A 23544-nucleotide genomic window follows, 5' to 3' on the forward strand; every position below is an offset into this window, starting at 1 on the left:
AGAGGAGATGCTTCAATGTGTAATATGTGGGGAAGTACTGAGTAATGGGGGGTTTAAAATGAATTGGACAAGTAACTCCAAACAAAACATTTGCTGTATCTGGAAAAGTCCAAACATTTATTTTTCTTTGCAAAGACGAATCCTTCAAGATGTGTTGATTCAATATGGCACAACATACTTGTGTGACTCTGGCTTTCCAACTCTAACTTACCTGAAAAACCAATTCAGAAACAGACTAAATGCTCAGCTTGACCTCAGTATGGCACTTTCAAAAACTGAGCCCAATGTAAACTTCAGCCACATACTTCTCATTAAATTCAGGTCATGTCAAAAGACATGTTGGTGATGATGTGAAAGGTTTGTTTGGCCCATAGTTTGTGAATGTAGATGTATTTTTGTAAATTTCCAGATTTCTCTTTCGGGTCTTGAGCTGAAAACGTTTGGGAACCAGTGGTCTACAGTATACACATTCACTGCCAGCAGTCAATCACAGTCAAAAATGAACATCATACAAATGAGAGTGGTCAGTCAGCACAAAATGGTCTTTATGGTCTCAATACAACAGCCAGCCAATAATTCAATACTATGAATCATTCTCAACAAGCTGTAAAAACCAGGACATTGTGTTGGTGAAGTTTTTGTTTTACTCATTTGAAGAGCATGGTTTTATATAATGCATTACTATGAAACATGGTTCTTTGCTCTGAACATTGATTTGATTTTTTTAAATATGTGATTTTTGCCATTCTGTGATCTTTCTTGTTATTGGAAAATACCCTTTATTTCAACCGCATTACCCAGCCCTAGTGTCATCATGATAATAGTGAGCAAACTTGATTAGGGATGCACACAATTAATCAGTGATGATGATGATGTTCATCATTTACAGAGGTTCAGGTGAACGTTCACATTTATTTTTCAGTCCCAATCCTTTCATGTTGTCATTAAAAAAGGTTCCACCACTAAGGTCAGCTGGCAGTGCTGCCATTATTCAAAATTGCAAGATTACTTATGCTCCGTGCCTGACTTTTTATTTCTTTTGTGTTCAGATTTATATTTGCCTTTATTGTGCGTACATGAACTCTCTGTTGTGGCTCTGTGTATTTTGGATGTTGGTGAACTCCAGCACCACTTATCATGTTGCAGTTGCAACTTTGATTAAAAAGAAAATACAATTTTCACAACACAGAGTCTAACATTTGGACAATATTTTAAAGAAATACTCTTCCTTGCTCAGACATTGCATAAATATTTAGGTCTTCTCTAATACACTTTAATTATTGAACATACATTCAACATACGTCAAATGCACAAGAATATCAGCTTCAGTATCAGCTGATAAAGGCTTTGACATGAAATACAGATTCGGACTGAAATGAACATTTGTGCTGATATAACAGGCTAATATCAGTAACAACAATCAGCCAAAATGAGTTGGAAAATATCTGCAAAAATTCAAACTTGTGCGTGCCTAATCAATTGGCCAGTCCGCAAATTTATTAAGTGACGGATACCTGGGTCTAAACTTAAGGGGGCAAAGAATTCAGAAATAAAAGAAATGAAAATCTGGTGGGGAAATCAAACAAAGTTAAGGCAGCATGCTTAACAAAGTTTTGTATTACAGGTGTTTTGAAATTACATGTGTCATTTAGAGCTGAACTGGTGTAACATGCTTCTGTGTAGTGAAACACTTGATTGCAAAACACTAACTGAGTATTTTAGCTGTGGTTTGGCTGCTCCAGTCTCTCCCTGAATGGTCAGGATCTCACCATCACGATGAAAATATATTTGCACCAATTCGGTTTGGAATAATATATCTTCTATTTTTATTATTCATATCCATCCAAGCCCTGGTTAGCACATCATAGAATTACATAAAAAGGTGGAAGGTGGAATTTCCTATACTTGTGCAACTGAGCAGCTCAGGGGATTTCTGCCTTGCCCAAGGGCACCTCAGATAATGGAGAGGGGACCCATCACTTCTAATTTATTTCTCTGCTGTAACCTTTATGGACACGAGCCTACGTTTTTACACTAGAGAACCACCTCCACACTTTTAAATATCAGAAGTGCCACCTGGGTAATACTACATATACATGGAAGTGACAAGCTGCTTGAATCTCACAGGACTCATTATTTCATGATGCCAGATAACAGATCACACTCTGAAGGTGGGAAACCCATCATCTAACAGTCACACCGGAGGTAATTTCCCCTGGTCAAAAAGGTCGCAATTAAGCTTTAGGGAAATTGTGAGGCCACATGAAAAAGTCGGCTAACCATTACTCTCACTTGCAGCAGCAGCTGTTTGACATTTCCATGAAGTTATGGCGGAAGGATAAAGGGGGATCTGTCCCCAGACAGCCAAATTATCTGCTGATTTCACTTGCTATTAATAGTGATTAACATGTGTGTGTGTGTGTGTGTGTCTCTTTCTCTCTTTCTGCAGACCGACTGGTGCTTCTGAATGATCTCATCCAATGATTTGATTCATCAAGAATCTCTCTGTTCTCTCTGTCCAGCGGTTAAACATGCACACAAAGCTGGACAACCACACACACCTTGTATGAAACACTGCATACAGAGTGGACGGTTTCGGGGGCCGTTTCTGACAGGCGATGAAAAACAAGCACTGTGTTTTTTGTTTTGTCCCCCAGGGGAATATTTTTGACACCCAAGAGGCAAGGCCCGTCTCTGTGTTTTGTGTGTGTGTGTGTGTGTGAGCGGCCGTATGGAAAACCGACAGTAGCCGCCCCTGAATAGCGGATTTCGGTTGCTTCATCTTTCTCTTGAACTTTGCAGCAAAGAGGAATTTCCGCAAAAGGGACACAGTCGTTCATAATCTCAAAATAAAACGAGCCCACTTCCCCTGACTGTTCACCGCGCTGTCATTAGTCGAAATAATGCGGTGACAGTTAGCTAAGCTACAATTAAGTTGTTGACATGCTGGGAGTAGTTGAGCGTTTTACATTAACGGGAGGTGTTGCCCGCACTGTCCCTGAACACCAGACGGCCACATTCACAACCTCGTCCTCTCTGTCCACAGGAAAGCTACTTACAGATATGAGCTCCGCTGTCGTGAACACACAGAAAACGTCCTCACGCCGACATGTTCCTCCTCATCTCTCTCTCTCTCTCTTCCTCGGCTTCAAACCACCGCCGCCCTTTCGCCACAGACGGGAGTTTGCTCCCCGCATCTGCGAAACAATACGTTGAGTAGCTGATCTTTGTATTGCAACAGCTGATGCTATAAATAGACAAGCCCCAAAAGGGGTGAGCGCCGTTTTTGTGAAGGCGTTAAACCATTAATGGTGAGTTTTCAGCGGACTGTGATGTCCATTTTTATGAGAATTTGGGGGAAAAGCGTGTGCGTTTTGATTCTTGAGGTATTTTTTTGTGTGTGAAAATGTCGAAATGTCACGAAGCAGCGAAAGAGTTCCCCATTTTAGTGAAATGGACTGTTCCTTTATCGACTTCTTTAAAGGGATAGTCCTGTCAAATGAGCAGTTCCTGATTTAAAGGGAGTCAAATGGATTATTTAGCTTTTTCTTTTTTTTTTAAAGAAAAGAAATGTGGTCGTATGTGTTTGGGGTATAGCCATATTTTGTTTTTTATTGTTGAATCATTGACAGCTAACCCTTCTAAATTATTGAAAGACCTATTGTGTCTCAATCTGCAAGAGCATATATCAGTTTTTGATTTTCCATACTTTCTCAGGTGTTTGCTATACTCTTAATAATAGTTTTGTGCCATTAGTACAAACTCTGGGACACAGATACCCACAAATCTTACATTTTTAATTTGCTGGCTAACTCAGCAACAGGTGAAGGTTAAAAGATGCAAAGACTTTAGGTTTCAGCTTTAGAAGAGGAGAGAGAAGACATTTTTTGAGTCATCATAAACAGAAAACGTACATTCAAGGAAAAGGCCTCTGCATTGCGAATGTGTCACACATGAGGGAGAGCATGTTTAATGTGTTTATCATGTGTGGAGAACAATTTTGCATGTCAAAAATTCACGTGTCTGAACATCATTTCAGACGTGCTAAATTTACATGTGGTTGTGAATTCCCATAAATTATAGGCAAATGTATTTTTTGGGCATGTATATAAAAGAGGCACGCAGTTTTTGCAGAAGCACATCCATTCACCGAAAATCATCCATATAATCATCCATACGTATATCATAACAATAAAATCTGTCTCATTATTATAAAATCACGATTATGAGACAAGATCTAATAATAACAATCTCATAACTATGATGTTGTTTCCTTGTAATTATAAGACCTTTTCTCTTAATCGTGACATGCAAATCTTCTAAGTGTAAGTGTATACAGCAACAATTCTTGCATTTTCATGAACGTGCTCAAGAAAAAAGGATATGACACTGCAACCTTGGTTCGTTTTTAGCTAGAAGTCAAAGAGGCAGATAAGGATCTGATCAATTAAGAGGAAAGGAGGTGTGCATGTGTGCATGTGTGTGTGTGTGTGTAATACAAAATGACAGAAAGCTAAAGGGTAAAGAGAAGGAGAGAGGGGCTTGGTGATATTGAGAATAGATTAAGACAGATGTAAATCTGCAATGTACTGAACTGTGTACCAACAGATCTGGAATAACGAATATTTTCCAGATTAAAAACTGATTATCACATTTCTTATGTCATAACTTATTCAGCAACAGGTCGGTAAATATAATTTAGATACAAATATCAGGGGCCATGAAACAGTGTAACTCTGAAAGGCAAGGCTGCACACAGAGGCTGCCTTCTGACTGACTTATTCATCGGTTAGCTAGTAGCTACTTAAAAAACTGCTTCCCAGAAACCTTGAGGTTGTTTGCAGAAAGATGACTATATTCTGAATATCAACTAGAAGCCTCAGAGGACAGGGTGCAACTACTAAGGAACGCTGATATATCATGAGATGTGTCTTTAGTGATGTATTATTCAAAGAGAGATATGACATAGATAAAGCTAATAAGTGCACACATGTATGCACAAATTGAAGTATATGCTCAGAAAAAAAAAAAACACAAGCACACATTTTCCACATTACTGGCAAGACGGGTTTATGATGTAACAGTCCATTACCAGTAACCGCCGGGGGGGTGTGAGTGTGAGAGAGAGGGAGAGGGAGAGAAATATGTGAATAATTAAATTGAAATGAGGAAGATGGAGCTTGATGTGAGTTTTACCTCTGTAAATAATCTAGACATTCGCCATTGTAGGACTCATGTTACTGTAACTACATGATGGGGGATGAAGTGAAAATCTACTGTATTTAAAAGCAGCATATACAGGTAGAGACAGAGAGCAAGCACTCGAATACTATACATACACTGCAATTCTTTCCATACATTTTGTGTGGTGTTAACATATCTTTTGATTGTCAGCGTGTATGGAAAGAAATAAAGACAATACAAAGATGTACTGGCCATATACATGCTGTCTTTATCCAGTCGACATTGCTTTGTGATATGGTGCAAATACACTTGGACAGATTAAATTAATTCTTACAAATTACAGTTATGGTGAAAGGACATGTGAGCGCATTTTGATTTTAAGTTATTTAAAATACATGATATTTTGGATGAATATGTCTTCAGCCCAAAAAAGTGCAAAAAAATTAGGTAAATTTTTTTGTAATCTGAAAGTTTAGAGTCTAAAGTTCAAAAGCATTATTGGAGTGTTGCTGGTGCTTATTAGCCAAACTAAAAGCGTACTTATGCTATTGTGCAAATGTCAGCTTACTCACACACCCACAATGACAGAATTTGTGTTTACCGTCTTACTATAGGAAAGCGCATTTAGCTGATGATGGCACTAGTAGGAAAGTAAAGGCATCACCATTTACCCGGAGGGGAACTCATGTCTGAACTGAATTTCATGGCAGTGCATCCAGTAGTTGCCAAGCCATTTCACCCCAAATGGTGGTAGTGGAAAAGTCAGGGGATCACCAAAATCATTAGGATACTCTGTTGAAATATTGTGGTCGTCTGACATTACCATTGCTATAGAGCCATTCTACTAGCATTTAAACATTTACAGATCACATTACTACTGTGCTGTGTCAGTGTGTTAAAATGTTGACCAACATGGTTGTACCCTCTAATGTATCAGAATCTTAATTGCACCCCTAACCAAATCAACAGAGAGCTTCGGGCTTGGCTCGATGCTCCATTAAACACAGTTTGTAGGTGCAGTACTGATAAGCATCATGTTCTTGTTATTAACCGTTCAGTGTCAGGGTGCCTGTGTGGAAGGGGTACGGATCTGTGCCTGCGCACACCTTATGCACTTAAACTCATGGCTGGACGGTAAAGAGAAGCTATAATACTTTTGAAATTGAAGGTACAAATGGTGGGGGTGTAATCATAAAAACAGAATTTTAGCTGTGTCTTCCTGAAACATATATCCACATATCAGGAAAAATTAATTTTATATAAGGAAGACCTTATAGTAAATCACAGGTAAACAGCGGATCCAGTAAGAGGTTGGCAATTAAGCGTGAATTCTGTCCTATGTTCAACAGAGAGTTGCTCTGTTTGACGTAAGGATCTATTGATTTAGGCTTTGGAAGACTTGTAGGTAGGCGATCAAGAGGTGGTGAATTGATTGACTGGGTTACTGCTTTATTCATTCATTGAGAGGTCACTCCACTGGATTGGATGCTGAGTTGATGGGATCTTAATTTGAGAATTGATTGCTTTGTGTGTCCTGCGCACGACTCATTTTTCTTCAGATGCTGCAGGCGTTTGGAGGGCTGGGTCACATAGAAAGAGCCTTTCTGACGGCAGCACAATCACAGGAGGACCGGTGTCCATGGGCACAAAACATAATAATATGTTCAAAAATATTTATTCCGATTGGAATATTTGTGGCATTTGTATAAATTCTTAGTGTTTGGTTTTGTGTTGGTACACCGAAAGGCCGGGGTGCTCATCATGTTCATGTTGAAAAGAGTTATTGACATTTAGTGTCATGGATCATTAGGCACCTGTGATGTATTTCTGTGCTTGTCATTACTGAAGCACTGACACATAAAATGCATACGCACATGCATCCATGTGTAGGCTGAATCCAATGCACATCCATGTCTAGCAAAGAGCCTTCTTGACTTTATATAGGACTTCTTCTAAATATCAGGCTTTTAATACACGAACACACCTATCAAGGATCCTACAAAGATCAGACAGCTCGTTTGAATTTGGTTCATTACGTGAAATGAAGGGTGCCGATGGTGGTCTGGTTGCTGTCGCCAACTTGAGTTCAATATACAGTAGTCCCTTCAGGCTAGTTTAAAATGCCAAGGACCAAAGAGTGCAAGAGGTCCCTGATAGCGAAAAAACAATGTTCTTGCAATGTGGTACCTGCCTACTTCTTTCCACAGTCACAGGGATGTGGCTTCTTCCAGCTTACATTGTGCAGAAGGCTGAGAGAAGCACCATGGAAATGTTCCCAGTCCATCACAGGACTGACACTTCTCTGTGTGAAGTTAATTATGAAAATGCCACATGAATGTCATGAGGACTAAAAAACCCTCACAATACTCCCTTGTATTTGTACACTTATTTATTTGAGGTTTATAGCTCAGTAAAAAAGAACAAGGGATTCTCCCTGTCTCTTTCCCTTCAGACACACACGTATTACACACATACACACTTCCATCGCCTCTTGCCTGTTTCCATGGAGACAGTAGTGAGCTGTTTCTTTCCACTAGGATCAGACCGTCTGTCTTGATCACAATACATATGCACACACACGCACATGCACACACATTCACCGCAAAGTGATGAATTTTTCAGTTTTACCAGATGAGCCTGTACAACAGTGACTACGTGACGCTGTTCTACATAGAGCTTATGAATCATCACTCTACAGGTGTTATGTAGATCACTGTAATAATCTATTCCTCTCTGTGTAGGTCAGTGTTTTACGTGATGAAAGTACAGATATGTTTTAAAAATGCATACGCTTTCATATTTGTATTTTAAAGACGAGACAGTGCAAAATACTGTAAGCCACAGAGGAGTAAACTGAGTTCAATGAACAGAGGGTGATGACGATTGGAGAGGATAAAATGTGTTTAAATGAATAACATAAATGGCATTTAGATCCTTCAGATGTTCAGGCCCCTCAGATCTTCACAATGATAGTCCAAACTCTGTATTCTTGCTAAAAATTTGGAAGCTCAAGTAAACTGTAAATTAAACAAATACTTGGCAGAGCTCAACATTATAATGGACGTACAGTCAGGTTTTAGAGCTGGGCTTCTAAATGACATTATAAATGCCTTGACAAAAAGCAACACTGCACTGCTTTACTTGTTGATCTGTCCAAAGCATTTGACTCTGATCATGAACTACTGCTAAATAGATTAAGTAACATTGGAATAGGAAACACAGCAATCATTGTCTTCATGCATGGTGCCTCTAGTACTCTCCACCTTTTAGATTCTGTGTACCATAGTGCTCTGCGCTTTTTAACTAACTCTGATTCCCGTACTCATCATTGTACACTTTATGAACAGGCAGGCAGGCTGGTCGTCACTAAGTCTACTCTGACAATTTTATTTGCATATCTTTCCATACAAGGCCATGCATATTTATGAAATCTCCTGAAGCAGAATTCCAGCAGTTTTCATCTAACCCTAACCCATCAATCTCAAGAGACTTCCTGGTTAAATGAAAAAATAAATTACTTTACTGCAAATTTCCATAATGTCTTATACTGTACGTTCCCTTTGGTCTTCTCTACAGATACAGTGAAAGAGACAGCTGAAGACTTTTAATTGAAAATGTCTTAATAAATGTTTTAATGCCAAGACATTTTGGTACAGTGAACAGCCACTGTTACTGTTACTGTATTAGTAATATGGAGTAAAATGTGCAAAAACACCAGCTGCATCCTTCAGAAATGGGTTGGAGTGATTACTTCAGCGGTCAGTGGTTATTAATTAAAAACTATTGGAGATAAAACATCATTTGCCATAGCTTTTTGGTCTGCAGGATTTGATTTGAGCTAAAATTAAACCAAGTACTTGATGTGTTGCTGGGCTGTATAAAAGTACAGCAATTCTTTTAAACTTGTGTTAGGCTGACCTATTCCACCTCAACACGAGCACCATAACCAGTTTGACATCAGACTACTAAGGTCACAGATAGGTGAAAATCCTCTGAATAAAAAACAACAACATTTTGTCTGTTTCAGCAGTTGCACATCATGATCTTAAATATTATAAATAAAGCTCATCATAGGATCATGTAGAAAGACACTAAAGACTGAAAGTTTTCTCACTGCTCTCTTAAGCAACTGCGCAACTCTCACTTCCTCCTCTACCGTGACCCCACTGTCGTGTGTGAGTGCATGGAAATCAGCTGTTGTGTACCTGCTAAAAGCTTTCATTTGCATCCTGTGCACGAACACCAAGCTCCGCCACGATATTCAAATTTAACAGCAGTTCACAGGCATGTAGCCACATCTCAAAACCACACATCTATACAGATCAGCAGCAGCCACACCTATGTTTTAACACATTCCCTTTTTCCTAATCTACATGGGATTGACTCTATCTAGAGTAATGTGGAACATAGAACATGTGCATGTGCAACAACAACACAGTAATTGTCGAGGCCAGGTTCTCGTGAAAATACCGATAGGGCTGTAATGAACCGTTCCCATCAATTCATCACGCTCACATGATGACAGCATCTTGGCAGAAAAAAAGATGTGTTAGAGATCGGCTCTATTATTCTGGTGAGTTTTATTTGTACTGTCCCTAATTTTTCTGTTTGTGTTTGTTTTCGACTGATTGACACTGATTCTGTTTTGATTATTTTTGATCTGCTCTGGTCAATTATTTCTCTGCTTTCTCGGTTGTAAAATACATTTATTTTACAAAATATTTTGACATAATATTTGCCTAATTGTCCTTTAGTGACCTCTTTTATCCAAAAGTCACTACAGTATCCTGAAATGTTTTTTCCCCACCTGATAAATTGTATTTTGTTATTTATTATTCTCCCATTAAGCGAATATCAGGATTTTTATTTAAATGACCCAAACCTAAACCTAGAATTGCAATGTAGTACAATATTCAGTTAGGTTTTACACTTTTCTCAGATCAATTCCTTATCTGGGAACAGCAGGGGAGGGAAGAATAATTCAAATCCCACACTGAATTTCCTGATAACAGCACATTCACACTTGCACCCATGTCCGCAAATATTCACTCCATCCCTCATCCATTTCACTCACAAATTAACGGATGAGTTTTTCCTGTTTAATGTAAGCTCTGACTGACTGGCTCCAGCTGCTTTGCAGGTCAACATTCACATTGGTCCAACTGTGATCTGAGAAAAAATGTTTTGATGCATCTCATGTTTGAAAATGGTGAAGTCAACCTTGCAAAATTGCCTTTTTTTGTACAGTATTACACCAGCAGCCTGCATTATTGCTGTCACGGACAGTTTGCAGGCTATGATTGTTCTGCTAAATATGACATTTTTTTCATTCCTTTTATTGGATGGAAGGCAAATGTGACTGTATTGAGAGAAATGTCTTTAAGGCAGATTTGGACTCACCCCAAATTCACACCTCATGCAAAACACCAGCAGCAGCAGCAGCAGCACATACACGCATGACTGAGCAAAGCTGTGAATAGTTGCTGCAAGATTTTCTTCCTGTCCTTCTTTAAGTCAAACAAATCTGTTGGTAATGTCAGGTTTTTTGGGTGAACCTGAGAGAAAGGCACGCCACATGCACACGCAGCCCATGTGAGGTAGACTGTGGTGTATAAGTCAGGTGGATCAAGTGAGTCTGTGAGTTTCAGGTGACATGGGGGTGTGTGTTAATTAAAATAATTAAAAATAGCTACCCCTGTGACCCAATGTCTGGGTATAGCTCGAGCTGTAAGAGCAGCCTAACCTCAAATGGAAATGTTTTATCTGTATCCACTTTTGGTTTTATTGTATAACTGTTTTAATGTCACAACTTCACCCCCGACATGTTCGTATTCAATTGATCTTCAGTATTTAGTATTATGTTAGATGCAGTGATTTTTCTATTCAGTAAAATGTATGTTAATGTTAAAAAATAAATATAGTTTTGCACAAATCAGTTATCTATCACAAACTTGTTTTGGTTCTGTTCAAGACAAAACAAAACACTGTAAATCCCAATTTGCTCACTCAAGTTTACACAAAACGTTTAGTGCAGTACAATAACATGAAAGTTCGGCGTACAGCTGACAAGGTTCAGTTCAACAGAACTTTTTGTATAAATATTTATAACTTTTTAGCATAGAATTCTGTCATATTAACAAGGAAAATACATCTTAAATTATATAAAATAACCAGGTTACTGAATGTTTATTTCCTCAATCTCCTAAATGATGTGTCATAACTTAGTCATTTTATGTGCAAGCAACAATTATAGATTGTTTTTTTAAATTCAAATTCAAATTTTTCACCTTAATTTTTTGCTCACTCTACTCAAGGTTTATTGGAAATGGCTCGTTCACAAAACTTCCCAGTATGGGAGTATGGGCTAAAGGCAGGGCACACCCTGGACAGGTCAGCAGGGCTAACACATGCATGTTCACTTTATTGACATTTTCCATTAAACTTAAATTAGCCTACATGTCTTTGGAATATGGGAGGAAACCAAAGCAGAAGACTTTATTATTCCAGAAATTGCAAGGATACTCAATGAGGTGAGGTTGAGTAATAAAAGTAACTGAGATATACAATAATGGCGGCTGGTAATGGTCGGCAGTGAAAGGCTTGTACATATTCTACGTATGACGAGGTGCTTCACTATAGATATTCGGATGAGTGTTGAAAATAACTATACAGGTGTGCTATATGCTGATGTGTAATATACAGGTAGATTGAGAAGAAGAAACCCACAAAGGCACGGGGAGACCGTGTAAAATGCACAAAAAAAGTAGCCTACCCAGCTGTTAGTTCCGCAGAGAGCAGCTCAAATTGACAGGAAATGAAGTGGGTGGAGTCAGGTGAGCTGACAGCCATGGGAGGAGCGGTGTCTGAAGGTAATGTACATGACTGGACAATAAAGCATGTTTTCTCAATGTTATGACCTGGCTCAGAAGGCCACAACAAAAAGGAGACACACCACAGTAAACATTTAACAAAATATATTTATTTAACTTAAAAGAAGCCAAAGTAAGACATGTGCCAGAGCAAAGGTGATAAAGTATGGGGTATAAACATCAGTCATGTCAGAGCAGGATGATGGATGCATGGAAAATGTGTGTAACAATGACTACAACTAAAACAGCATGTCCAGAAAGACAAAGGTGGAACCTGTGGAGGGAAACAGAGGGTAGTAAGTGACAATAAGGCATTACAAATACTCTACAGGGCAATTAGCCCAGATGCCCAGAGCTACAGCAATCAGTATCAGCTCTTCACCTGCAAGTGATAGATATTGGCCACGCCCACACATTACCCCACAGGACGTCACAACAACTTTAGAACCAACTTTGGTCGGATAAAGAGGGCAAATGTCCATCCATCCATCCATCCATCGTCAACCGCTTATCCTGCGTACAGGGTCGCGGGGGGCTGGAGCCAATCCCAGCTTACATCGGGCACCCTGGACAGTTTGCCAGTGAGTGCAAATGTGATGTTTAAAAATAGAGTTGTGCTGTCCCTTGCTGCAACAAGTTCTCGACCTCCAGGAGGAGGGCGCTATTGAGTTGGTTGTCAAGAGTCTCAAATACAGAACAAGACGAAGATGCCTAGATTGTAAAGAAGCTACAGGAAGCTATAATGAAAATAGAGGTCAAATAAAATGTTTTACAAGGGAAATAATTGGTACTGAGGCAAAACTAAAAAGTTTTGGGGTTAATGGTTTGATTGAGTTAAATGTAATGAGGTGGAGGTGGAGTTGGAAGTGACTGGGGGGCCTGCAGAACTGCTTTGAAGACCACATATTGTGGAATAATTAGATCAATATTAGATTATGGTTGAGGGGTGTATGGACTTTCAGTATCAGGCTTTGAAATTATGCACAGGGCCGTTTAAAACAACCTTAACAGCAGCACTACAGATGGAAATGGGAGTAATACAGTTAGAGATGAAAGGATGCAGCATCAAAGAGTTTAGTTAATAAAATAAGAGGAGCATTTATTGTTCCAGAGTTTAATAAAAGAATAGGGAAAATTATCAGTGATGAATTATCAGTTTATACAGGAGAAATGCTCGTTAGTGGTGTAGTGGATAGAGGAAACAAGACCACTGAGAGAAATCATTCAAGTTTATTAAGTTCGACAGTTTACAGAACACTCATTCAGACAGCAGAGCAGACATTTTGATAGATGTACAAGAGTGGCTGCTAAATTCCAATACAGGCACACCTCATTCTACATAATGAGGTACCGATTAAGTGATCACCTGAGCCAAATTTTATTTAACGAGGGACAGTATAAAAACCACTGCTGTGGTCATCACTATCTTCCATCCAGCTGCATGGCAAAAACAGTGCCAGTAGATAATCTGAACAAAAAAGGAACAATTGACCATGCCTAAAGAGTCAGGAAAATATAAGTTTTGAGTCAGGAAAAGAAGGGTTCAATTCTGGCTTTACTGGCAGAAGGATACAGTGAGTGTAAGGTTGCTTCCGTCTTTAAAATTTCAAAGACAGTAGTTCATAAGACCAAGATCAAGCAACAGACATTGGGGACAACAAAGCTACAGACTGGCAGAGGGCGAAAATGATTGTCCACTGAGGGGGTTGACTGCCAACTCATTTTAATGTCACTCAAAAACCCTAGGATGACATCAGGTGATTTACAACAAGAATGGCAAACAGCATCTGGGGTGAAATGCACGGCGAGGACAGTTCGAAACAGGATCCAAGGGGCAGGGCTGAAGTCGTGCAAAGCTAGAAAAAAGCCCTTCATCAATGAGAAGCAAAGACAAGCTAGGCCAAAGTTTGCAAAAGACCATAAGGATTGGTCCGTAGAGGACTGGAGTAAAGTCATCTTCTCTGATGAGTCCAATTTTCAGCTTTGCCCAACACCTGGTCATCTAGTGGTTAGACGTAGACCTAGAGAAATACAAGCCACAGTGTCTGGCACCCACTGTTCGGTGGAGGATTGGTGATGATCTGGGGGTGCTTCAGCAAGGCTGGAATTGAGCAGATTTGTTTTTGTGAAGGACGAATGAATCAAGTATTGTACAAAGTTGTCCTGAAAGAAAACCTGATTCCTTCTGCTCTGACAATGTCCCCCAACTCTGAGGGTTGGTTTTTCCAGCAGGACAATGCTCCTTCCCGCGCAGCCAGGTCAATCAAGGTGTGGATGGAGGACCACCAGATCAAGACCCTGTCATGGCCAGCCCAATCTCCAGACCAGAACCCCAAGCTGAGCTACTTTTGCACCAGGATTGGCATAACATCACCCAACAGCAATTTGAAAGACTGGTGGAAAGCATGCCAAGATGCATGAAAGCTGTTATTAAAAATCAGGGTTACTCCACCAAATATTAACTATTCCTGCATTTTTTTGAGGTCTGAAAACAATGCATCTTTTTTATTATTTTGACCAGTCGTCATTTTCGTCAGACCGTTTGTAGAATTAAAAAAAAATGTTTTTTTTAATCAAACACATACCTATAGATAGTAAAACCAGATAAACTGATCATTTTGCAGTTGTCTCTTAATTTTTTCCAGAGCTGTAGACAAGTAGTATCAAAGGAAATGAAATGGCACCTAAGGTTGCAAAGGAGTTCACCAAAAGTGATTACATCGATGTGGCAGTTAGTTTCAGTACAACAGAACTCAAGAGCATTATTAAACAGAGAATGTAGGAAAGGTGGCAAAAACAGTGGGAGGAAGAGAGGACAGGACGACAGTTTTACAGTTTAGAGTTTGGAGGAAAGTGGGAGACGAGATGTGCAAGAAGGAACAGAAGAGACGAGACAATAATATCAAGGCTTAGATTTGGACACACTGTACTAACAGTACATTATTCAAAATAGGCAAACATAATTCAGGGAGATGTGACAACAGTGAGAAAGAAGCAATAGTGGAGCACGATGGGTTACACTGTCAGAAACATGAGGAAGAAAGAAGGCAGATGATTCAGAACCTCAGACTGAAAAATGTACAATTTGATTTAATAGATATTCTGCAAAAGAGACGAGACGCGTGCTACTGAATCTTATTTCAGTATCTTATAGTAACCAATATCATTTGTTTGTTTGTTTTTTAATATATTGTGAGGACTACGCTGTCAGACATTTCAAGTAATTTTAACTTGGAAATGCAAGTTCACCTAATTCAACTTGAAGATTGCCTTTGTGGTTTCAACTCACAAATTAAAGTTCATAAAGTTGATATAACTACAGTGTACTAGTTGTTTCAAGTTTTATTGTTGATTGAACTTCATACTTTCATAGTTTTTCAATTAAATTACTTATTAGTAAATCAAATTTCCATTGACTGAGTAAAAACACAGTGAACATCAGAAAAGCTGGAGAAACACGGAGAGAATCACGTTAGATCGCTGGCTAACACCGTGTCGCTTTCCACATGACTTCACCAACTAACGTGACCCATGTTACTATCCTGTGTACCAACACTATCATGTCAAAGTATTGATTTAGCCTGCAAGAAAGGATGTAACGGTAAAAAACAAATGTGGAGCGATTAGTTTACTAGCCTATACTGATGCAGGCAGGGCAGCCAGCTAATGCTAATTAGCTTGGACCTGCAGCTGTTTGCTTCATAACGTTCAATTTAGATTTATTGTTGTTTTACCTATACTCAGGTAACTTACACAGCTTCTCCACCTCTCAGTCGCTGTAACTAACGTGACCCACATAATCTTCAATACTGCAGCAAAACGGCGACAACACCACAGAGGAAGAACCATCCACCAACACTACAGTAAAGTTATTTAGCTGTGGTCAAACTGTCATAAAGAGTGACAACAATCGTTATAATATTCAGTGAGATACACAGATAGTAAAGATAGTTACTGAAAAGCTGACAGGCGAGCTAACAATATAGCACGTCGGCTAAATGCAGTAAATGTACTGTTATCATGTAACGAGCATGGATTAGTTCAACCTCGAGCTGAAAATGTTTTTACTGTAACGTTGCAGTGGGAGTTTACCTGAGTCTCCAGCATGTTGTGTGAAGCTGTCTCCCTGTCTATCTATAGCTGCTGTCACAGTGCCTTTTTTACGGGAGTATTGTGCCGATATGCGTCTCGCTGCGCTGAATGAAAGGTACGGAGCTGGTGTTGAGCTGCCTCTGAGCTGTTCTGTGTTTATTGCAGGATTTCTGTATGAAAGCGGTTGTGTTTTGGATTATGCTCGCTCATGAGTTCAAGCGAGCACACATACGAGCCCACACCTGGTTGCAATCTTAAAATTGCACCGCTAGTGGCTGCTGAAAACTCCATAATGCCCCTTTAAAAAAATACTTATTTTACTTTATCAGTGGAGGAAAACTTATCTTGTCTAACCGACATACATTTCTGCATTATTCTAACTCACAGTTTCAAGTTGAAACAACTTTACTACATTTATTCTACTTTCCATTTCAAGTTGAGAGGATTTAAAAAATTTTTTTTTTTCATTTTACATGTGTAGGTCTACCCCCTACCCACTAGTCTTTTCTTGTTAACCCCAAAAGTGTCTATATTTGAGTTGGAATTTGAATACATGACTTGTCTGCGGTGTAAAACTATAGTAGTATAGTTTATAACTCAAAAGACGAAGCAACAATTTTCTTTCTGTTGCTCCCATCCCTGCACACCCCCTTTTTGTTTTAAAACTGATAACTTACATACTCAGTTGAGTTAAATCAACACACACATATCTGACAGAAATCTCAAATTGTCAACACAATGAATTAATGTTCCAAAACTTGTCAGAGCTCTTTGAGTTAAAAAGAAGAAGTAAGTGGACACAACTAAATAGGCTGTAGTCATTCTGGTCCATACTCCACACCAGTTGGTGGCGGTAATGCACAAATTTGTTGTTTGCCAACCGCCAATAAAAACTAAAAAGAAGCAGAGGAAGAAAAGGGCAGAGATGTTGGGTAGGGCTTTTGGGGGTGTGCATAGTGGTGATCACCTTATGGATATTCAAAAGCAACAGAAAGACCTGGCACTCAGAGAAAATACGGACGTGAAGCTGAAGAGGATGATACAACAACTTTAGATGTGGATTTTACAATATCAGAACTCAATATAGCTCTGCTAGGCAGGGGATATACAGCCCCAGGACAAGATCAGTTATGTTATGCCATGTTCCGACAGTTTCCAGTAGAGTCAATTAAGCTAGTGTTAAGACTGTTCAATAAAATATGGAAGGACGGAATAATACCGAAAAGTTGTAAAAGTGCAGTTATACTACATTTAGCAATCCTGGTGAAGACCCAACCAAATCTGGTAATTATAGACCCATAGCTCTGACATCACACTTATGCAAATGGATGGAGGGGATAATAGTTCGTAGGTTATCACATGTAATGGAACAGAGAGGACTACTGAGTAATATGCAAAATGGATTTCGGAAAGGGCGCTCCACAACAGATGCTCTTGTTAGAGTACGTAATGAGATAGAAAAGGCACTGAAAATGAAAGAGCTGATGATAATAGTGTATTTTGCACATTGAGAAGACATATGATACTATGTGGAGGGAAGAACTACTTATTAAACTAAATAGAATGGGTTTTGAAGGAAGGATTTATAACTGGATATTAGACTTTTTAACATATAGATAAATTAGAGTAAAGGCTGGATCAGAACTTTCTACAGAGTTTAAGGTAAATAATGGTATTCCCCAGGGGAGCGCAATTAGCCCTATATCATTCAACATTATGATTAATGACATATTTTCAGATTTAGATGGACATATTAAATCAGCGTTATATGCAGATGATGGGGCCGTATGGATGAGAGGAAGAAATGAGACATATGTGTTAGAGAACATTAGGAAAGCAATAGGGAAAGTAGAGAAGTGGTCATTCAAGTGGGGATTTAAAATATCAACAAGCAAATCCTGTTATATGGTGTTCACAAGTGTCATGTTGAAAAGCTTTTATTATATCAGCAGCCAATGGAAAAGTATTTGGGATTGTGGTTCGATAGTAAGTACACATGGAAAACACTCATAAAGCAAAAGGAAACTAAATGGCTAATAAAGCTATTAATTTACTGAGGGCGGTAGCTGGGTGTGACTGGGGTGCAGATAAACAATCGCTAATTGACATGTATAGAGCATGCATGAAGTCATCAAGAGATTATGGTTGCATATATATGCATTAGAGCCATTAAGACAACTCCCTTTAACACAATACTCATAGAAGCTGGAGAGACACCACTGGAGTTAAGAAGAGAGAAACTAGTGCTAGCATATTGGGTCAGATTGAAAAGAAGTGGGAAAGAAAACCCTGCAAAGGAGATAACAAAGGATTGTTGGGAGTATTTCAAGTTTCGGGGGCATGGATTTGGATGGATGGGGGGAAAGAAAGTAAGGAAATACAGAATGGAAGCATTAGATTTCACCAAACCCGATCCAGTCAGTAACATTCAACCTTGGCTCCATCCAGACGTAAAAACAGATTTTAGTATGCTGGAAAAGAAAAGAGGACGGGGACTAGAGGAAGTGGGGATACGGACTAGCAGCTATCTGAGAAACAGTTTCCATAATTATCTAAAAATCTATACAGATGGATCTAAAAACAAACAGGAATGTGTGGTAATTGGAATACATATACCAGAATTCAAAATAAATATCTCAAAACGATTATCAGATAGGCTATCTGTATATAGAGCATACAGTCATTATAGCGTTACAGTGGGTTGAAGAGGTCAGACCTGATAGGGTGATATTGTGCACAGACTCCTTAGCAGTTATTAAAAGCATTCAGTCAATGACATCTGTCAGAGAAGACACTGATATTTATATACACATATATTTATATAAACATTTCTATCAGTATATTTCCATACTGATAGAAATGTTTCACAGCTTATTAAGATTGCATCGGGGAGGGATGTTCAGTTTTGTTGGGTGCCAGCTCATGAGGGAGTAGATGGAAATGAGATTGCAGACAAATTAGCAAAAGAGGCATTACAAAAGGAAATAACAGTTCAAATACCGCTAGGAAAAGGAGAAGGAAAAGCAGTCATTAAGAAGAAAGGTATTGAAATATGGCAGAAATGGTGAGAGGATGTAATAAAAATTATAGGGAAAGGACCAGGAGGGAGGAAATCATAACGACAAGATCGAGAGATCACACAGGACTGAATGGCACCTTGTTTTTATTGGGGAAAAGGAATAGTGAAAGGTGTGAAAACTGTGGGGTTAAAGAAAATGTTGAACATGTCATTTTGCACTGCATATTGTTTGAGTTGCAAAGACAAAGATATGCATAGATATTGCAAAGATATTTCAAGATAGGGTTCAGGAGGCAGCGCGGGAACGGAATCTGATGGGGGTAGAAGAAAAGGGTATAAGAATCACCATTATTTAAATTTCTTAAAGACACTGGGCTGGTGAACAGAATATGAGAGCACCTTCTTGGGGTTTGTAGTTTAGTGATATGATGTTACACACTCCAGTGCAGTAGGTGGCGGTATGCACTTAAAAGTTGTTTGCAATCCGCCATTAACTAAGAAGAAGAAGCAGAAGAAGAAAAGAGGCGTCATAGAAACATGGCTTCCAGCTGGTCGGTCGCAAGTGAAGAGCTCTCCTGTCCCGTCTGCCAGGACACTTTTAAAGACCCTGTCCTTCTTCCTTGCAGCCACAGCTTCTGTCACGGCTGTGTGCAGAAATGGTGGCGAACGAAGCGAGCCCGTCATTGTCCCGTTTGCAAGACTCTGTCGTCTACTAAAAAACCACCTCGCAACCTGGTGTTGAAGAACCTGTGCGAGGCTTTTCTCCTGGAGATGGAGTCCGGCACCGTCTGCCGCCTGCACACCGAGAAACTGAAGCTCTTCTGCGTGGACCACAGGACACCTGTGTGCGTCGTCTGTAGAGACTCTGAACTCCACAGGAACCACAGGTTTACACCCGTGGACGAAGCGGCACCGCTTTACAGAAACGGTCTCCAGAGATGTCTGGATCCCTTGCGGGCGAAAGTGAAACTCTTCAGTGAAGTGAAAGTAAACTGCGAGACAGCCGATGAAGAAATTAGAAAACAAGCTCGGGACACAGAGACGAAGATTAGAGCGGAGTTCAAGGTGCTTCAGGAGTTTTTGCTGAAGGAGGAAGAGACCAGGGTTGCAGAACTGAAGAAAGAAGAGGAGCATAAAAGAGGGGTGATGAAGGACAAGATTGCACTTTTAACTAGAGAGATAGAGGCCATGGAAAGTACCATTAAAACCATAGAGGACGGACTGAAAGATGACGACACGTCTTTCCTATTAAAAGCCAGTGCGTTAACGGAAGAAGCTCAGCGCCCCCTGCTGGATGAACCAACACAGGCCGCGGGAGCCCTCATCGACGTTGCCAAATACCTGGGGAATATAAGTTTCAAGGTGTGGTGCAAAATGAAGGATAAAGTGACATACACCCCTGTGATCCTGAACCCCAACACCGCCCACAGAGAACTCCACCTCTCTGAAGATTTGACCAGTGTAAGATGTGGACCGAAGCAGCCTCTTGCGACGATCCCAGAGAGGATGGAGGAGCACCACTGCATCCTGGGCTCCGAGGGCCTCCGCTCAGGGAGTCACAGCTGGGATGTGGAGGTTGGAAACAATCAAGTGTGGGGCCTGGGTGTGATAGCACAGGATTCCCACAGGAGTGGGGACATAATGTCAGGGCTATGGATGGTGAGGTTTTGTTATGGTAAATTCACAGCATTCTGCCCGTCAAGTCCCGTGTCCGTCCTCTCACTGAAGAGCAGGCTCCAGAGGGTCCGAGTACACCTGGACAGGAACAAAGGAGAGCTGTCCTTCTGGGATCCAGATACTAACGCGGTCATACATACCTTCACGCACACCTTCACCGACACCCTGTTTCCATACATCAACACCTGGAATGACGTCCCGCTGAAGATATTACCAGTGAAAATCTCTTTTACCGATAACTGAGAATGATTCAGTGAAGGAAAAAAGAATCGCATCACTCCAATTTATTTTTCTTATTTTTATCAAGTCGGAGAGCTTGTTTTTATTTTGGTTGGGTCATCAATGCTACAACAAAAGTAATTGGATACTTTGGAGTGAAAGAAAACAAATGATGATCACAAACACTGTATATGCAACAGAACACAAAAGAAAGAAGTTAAATTTCCTCTAAGGGAATAAAGGTTATTGTATGTTTGGAGACATGTGCAATGTAATATGCTTAAAACTTCCAAACGGTAGTAGGGAGTTTGAACATAGTGAAACACTTCGTCACTGTTTCTATGTGTGGTTTTCTTCTGTCTCCCCGGTACCTGTTGGTACCTCAGTCACATGTTTTTGTGTTGAAGAATGCTGTGCAGATAACATTTTGGAATAGTTGAAGGTATCTTTTCTTTTTCTTCTTGCATTTCTCTTCCACATTTGTCTCTCGGTTGTCAACATGTTTTTGGTTTAAGAGACAGTGACAGTTACATGCTAAGCATGTTATATGCTTCATGTTAGCATTTCAAACCTTTGCACTTTATTGAGCATGGTGGCCTTGATAAAACTACTTCTACTTTTATTAGTATACATTTGAATAGTTCCACTTGTATAATTGTGTATAATTGTGAAAGAAAACATTATTATATAAAATAAAACACTGAAAACACTTCAGGCTGTGTGAAGGGAAACTACTTTTTCTATTTTTTATTTTTTATTTTAGTTATTTAAACAAGGTGCAATGACAGACTCTATATGGTACAGATCAAACCATGTTTCAAGTCCATGATGTAATTCACCTCCTAGGTAAGTAATGAACATTGGACTCTCAAAAGACATGGTAACACAACTAACAAGTTATAAATAATAGATTTTATCAATATAGAGGGCTCATCTCTAAGTGCATTCCAAGATGGGGTGTGGGATGGGATTGTGTATATAATATATAGTAATAATAATGATATTATTGATCAGAAATTCAATTTGTCTATTATTTAGGACCACACCTAATTGGACAGATGTGAAAGAAAATAAATCTATTTTTATGAGTTTGGAAGTTAGTCATATAAGGATTTCCATAAACTTTGGATTTGGTCACAAACCAAAAAATGTTCTCTGATGTTTCTACATTTGTGTTGCATAGATGACCGTTATCTACATGAAATTTAAATCTGGTTTTAATTAAATCATTTGAAGGATAAATTTAATTTAGAATTTTAAATTGCATTTCTTTGTGTTTAGGAAGAAGTTGAAATTTTAGATATTTTGTTCTAATAGCTAATACTTCATCATTGTAAAGCCAGGGTACATTGTAATCAACAAATGTTGCCTCAGGAATGCATTGTTACATTTTTGGTTTAAAAAGAAACTTGGCCTATCTTTATATTTTGTAATTTGGGTGTCGGTGTGTTTTCTAGATTATTTAACTGAATAAGAGCCATGCGTATGTTTTGTGTCAGCTTAGAATAGTTTTCCAAGGAGAAATCCAAATCATTTTTATCCTTAACCTCATACAATTTAAGTACATTACCATTTTCATCCAGCAGATGTACAATTGACCATATTCGTTTCTCCATCCAGCTGTCCATAAATATAGATTTTTATGACTCTATTGTTCCATAGCAGAACAGTTATGTGGACTAAAATTAAGCTTTTTAATCATTTTCCAGTGGGACAAGACTTGTTTGACAGGTAGTTTAGGTATTTCAAAGTCACATTTTAACAAAAAAATCAATGTCTCCTAATTTCTTGAACAGAAGTGATTGAGTTAATTACTTCCAGTCAACTCAAAGATCATATCATAACCAAGTACTGCTGTTTTACTGTACAAATCAATCAAGTATACAGTAACTTTACAAGCATATGATGCTCAAAGATAAAAATAACATCTGAAGATTTAGACATTTAGACATTGAGGGCTCCTAAATTCAGTCTGCACTCAGTTTACAATACAGTGTGTGTGTTGTTTTTTGTACAAAGGGCTTAAATACATAAGGGAGGTGAGATCCCACCCAAACACAGTGTGTCAGTCAGAGTTTTACCACCTCTGTCAGACAGGGCACTTCGAAACTGTCGTACAACTGTCGTGCAACACCCTGACGCCAGCAAAATCGCTTTACGGTACATGATTGCCTGTAAGTGGTGTTTCGTCTGTCCTTGTGAAGATGTGCAGAACGCGTGAGTGTGAAAACGTGTTTGTTTGCCATGAAGACAGTAAGTGCGGGTCGTTGTTAGCCTCGCTGTGTTTGCGGTCAGTGAGCTCATGCTAAAGTGCGTCAGTTTGCAGCGGTAGAGTTGGTTAACTTCACTTTTGCGACATTTTAGTATCGTTTTTTTGTGTGTTTTAGCGGCTGGAAATGCCTAGAGGCTGTGACTTGCATGTACTGCCTGGCTAACTTGTATTGGGGCAGTGCTGGGAAATCCAATCATTGCAGTATCTTCGAC

General features: G+C 39.3%; 2 protein-coding genes across 2 annotated transcripts in view; one reads left to right on the plus strand and one right to left on the minus strand.

The window, feature by feature from the left end:
* mrasa (muscle RAS oncogene homolog a) overlaps positions 1–3194 on the minus strand; it is a 28389-nt gene extending 25195 nt beyond the window's left edge. The window contains exon 1 of the mRNA XM_046053696.1: positions 3060–3194. The gene's annotated coding sequence lies outside the window, so the exon portion shown is untranslated. The remainder of the gene's footprint in view (positions 1–3059) is intronic.
* A 16500-nt stretch (positions 3195–19694) lies between these two features.
* On the plus strand, positions 19695–21774 carry LOC123973643 (zinc-binding protein A33-like). Its single transcript, XM_046053826.1, has one exon. It carries the CDS (start codon positions 19702–19704, stop codon positions 21082–21084), a length of 1383 nt encoding a protein of 460 aa, XP_045909782.1. The 5' UTR covers positions 19695–19701; the 3' UTR covers positions 21085–21774.
* The last annotated feature ends 1770 nt before the right edge of the window (positions 21775–23544 follow it).

This window comes from Micropterus dolomieu, linkage group LG07 (genome assembly GCF_021292245.1).
Source record: "Micropterus dolomieu isolate WLL.071019.BEF.003 ecotype Adirondacks linkage group LG07, ASM2129224v1, whole genome shotgun sequence".
Classification (NCBI taxonomy): Eukaryota; Metazoa; Chordata; class Actinopteri; order Centrarchiformes; family Centrarchidae; genus Micropterus; species Micropterus dolomieu.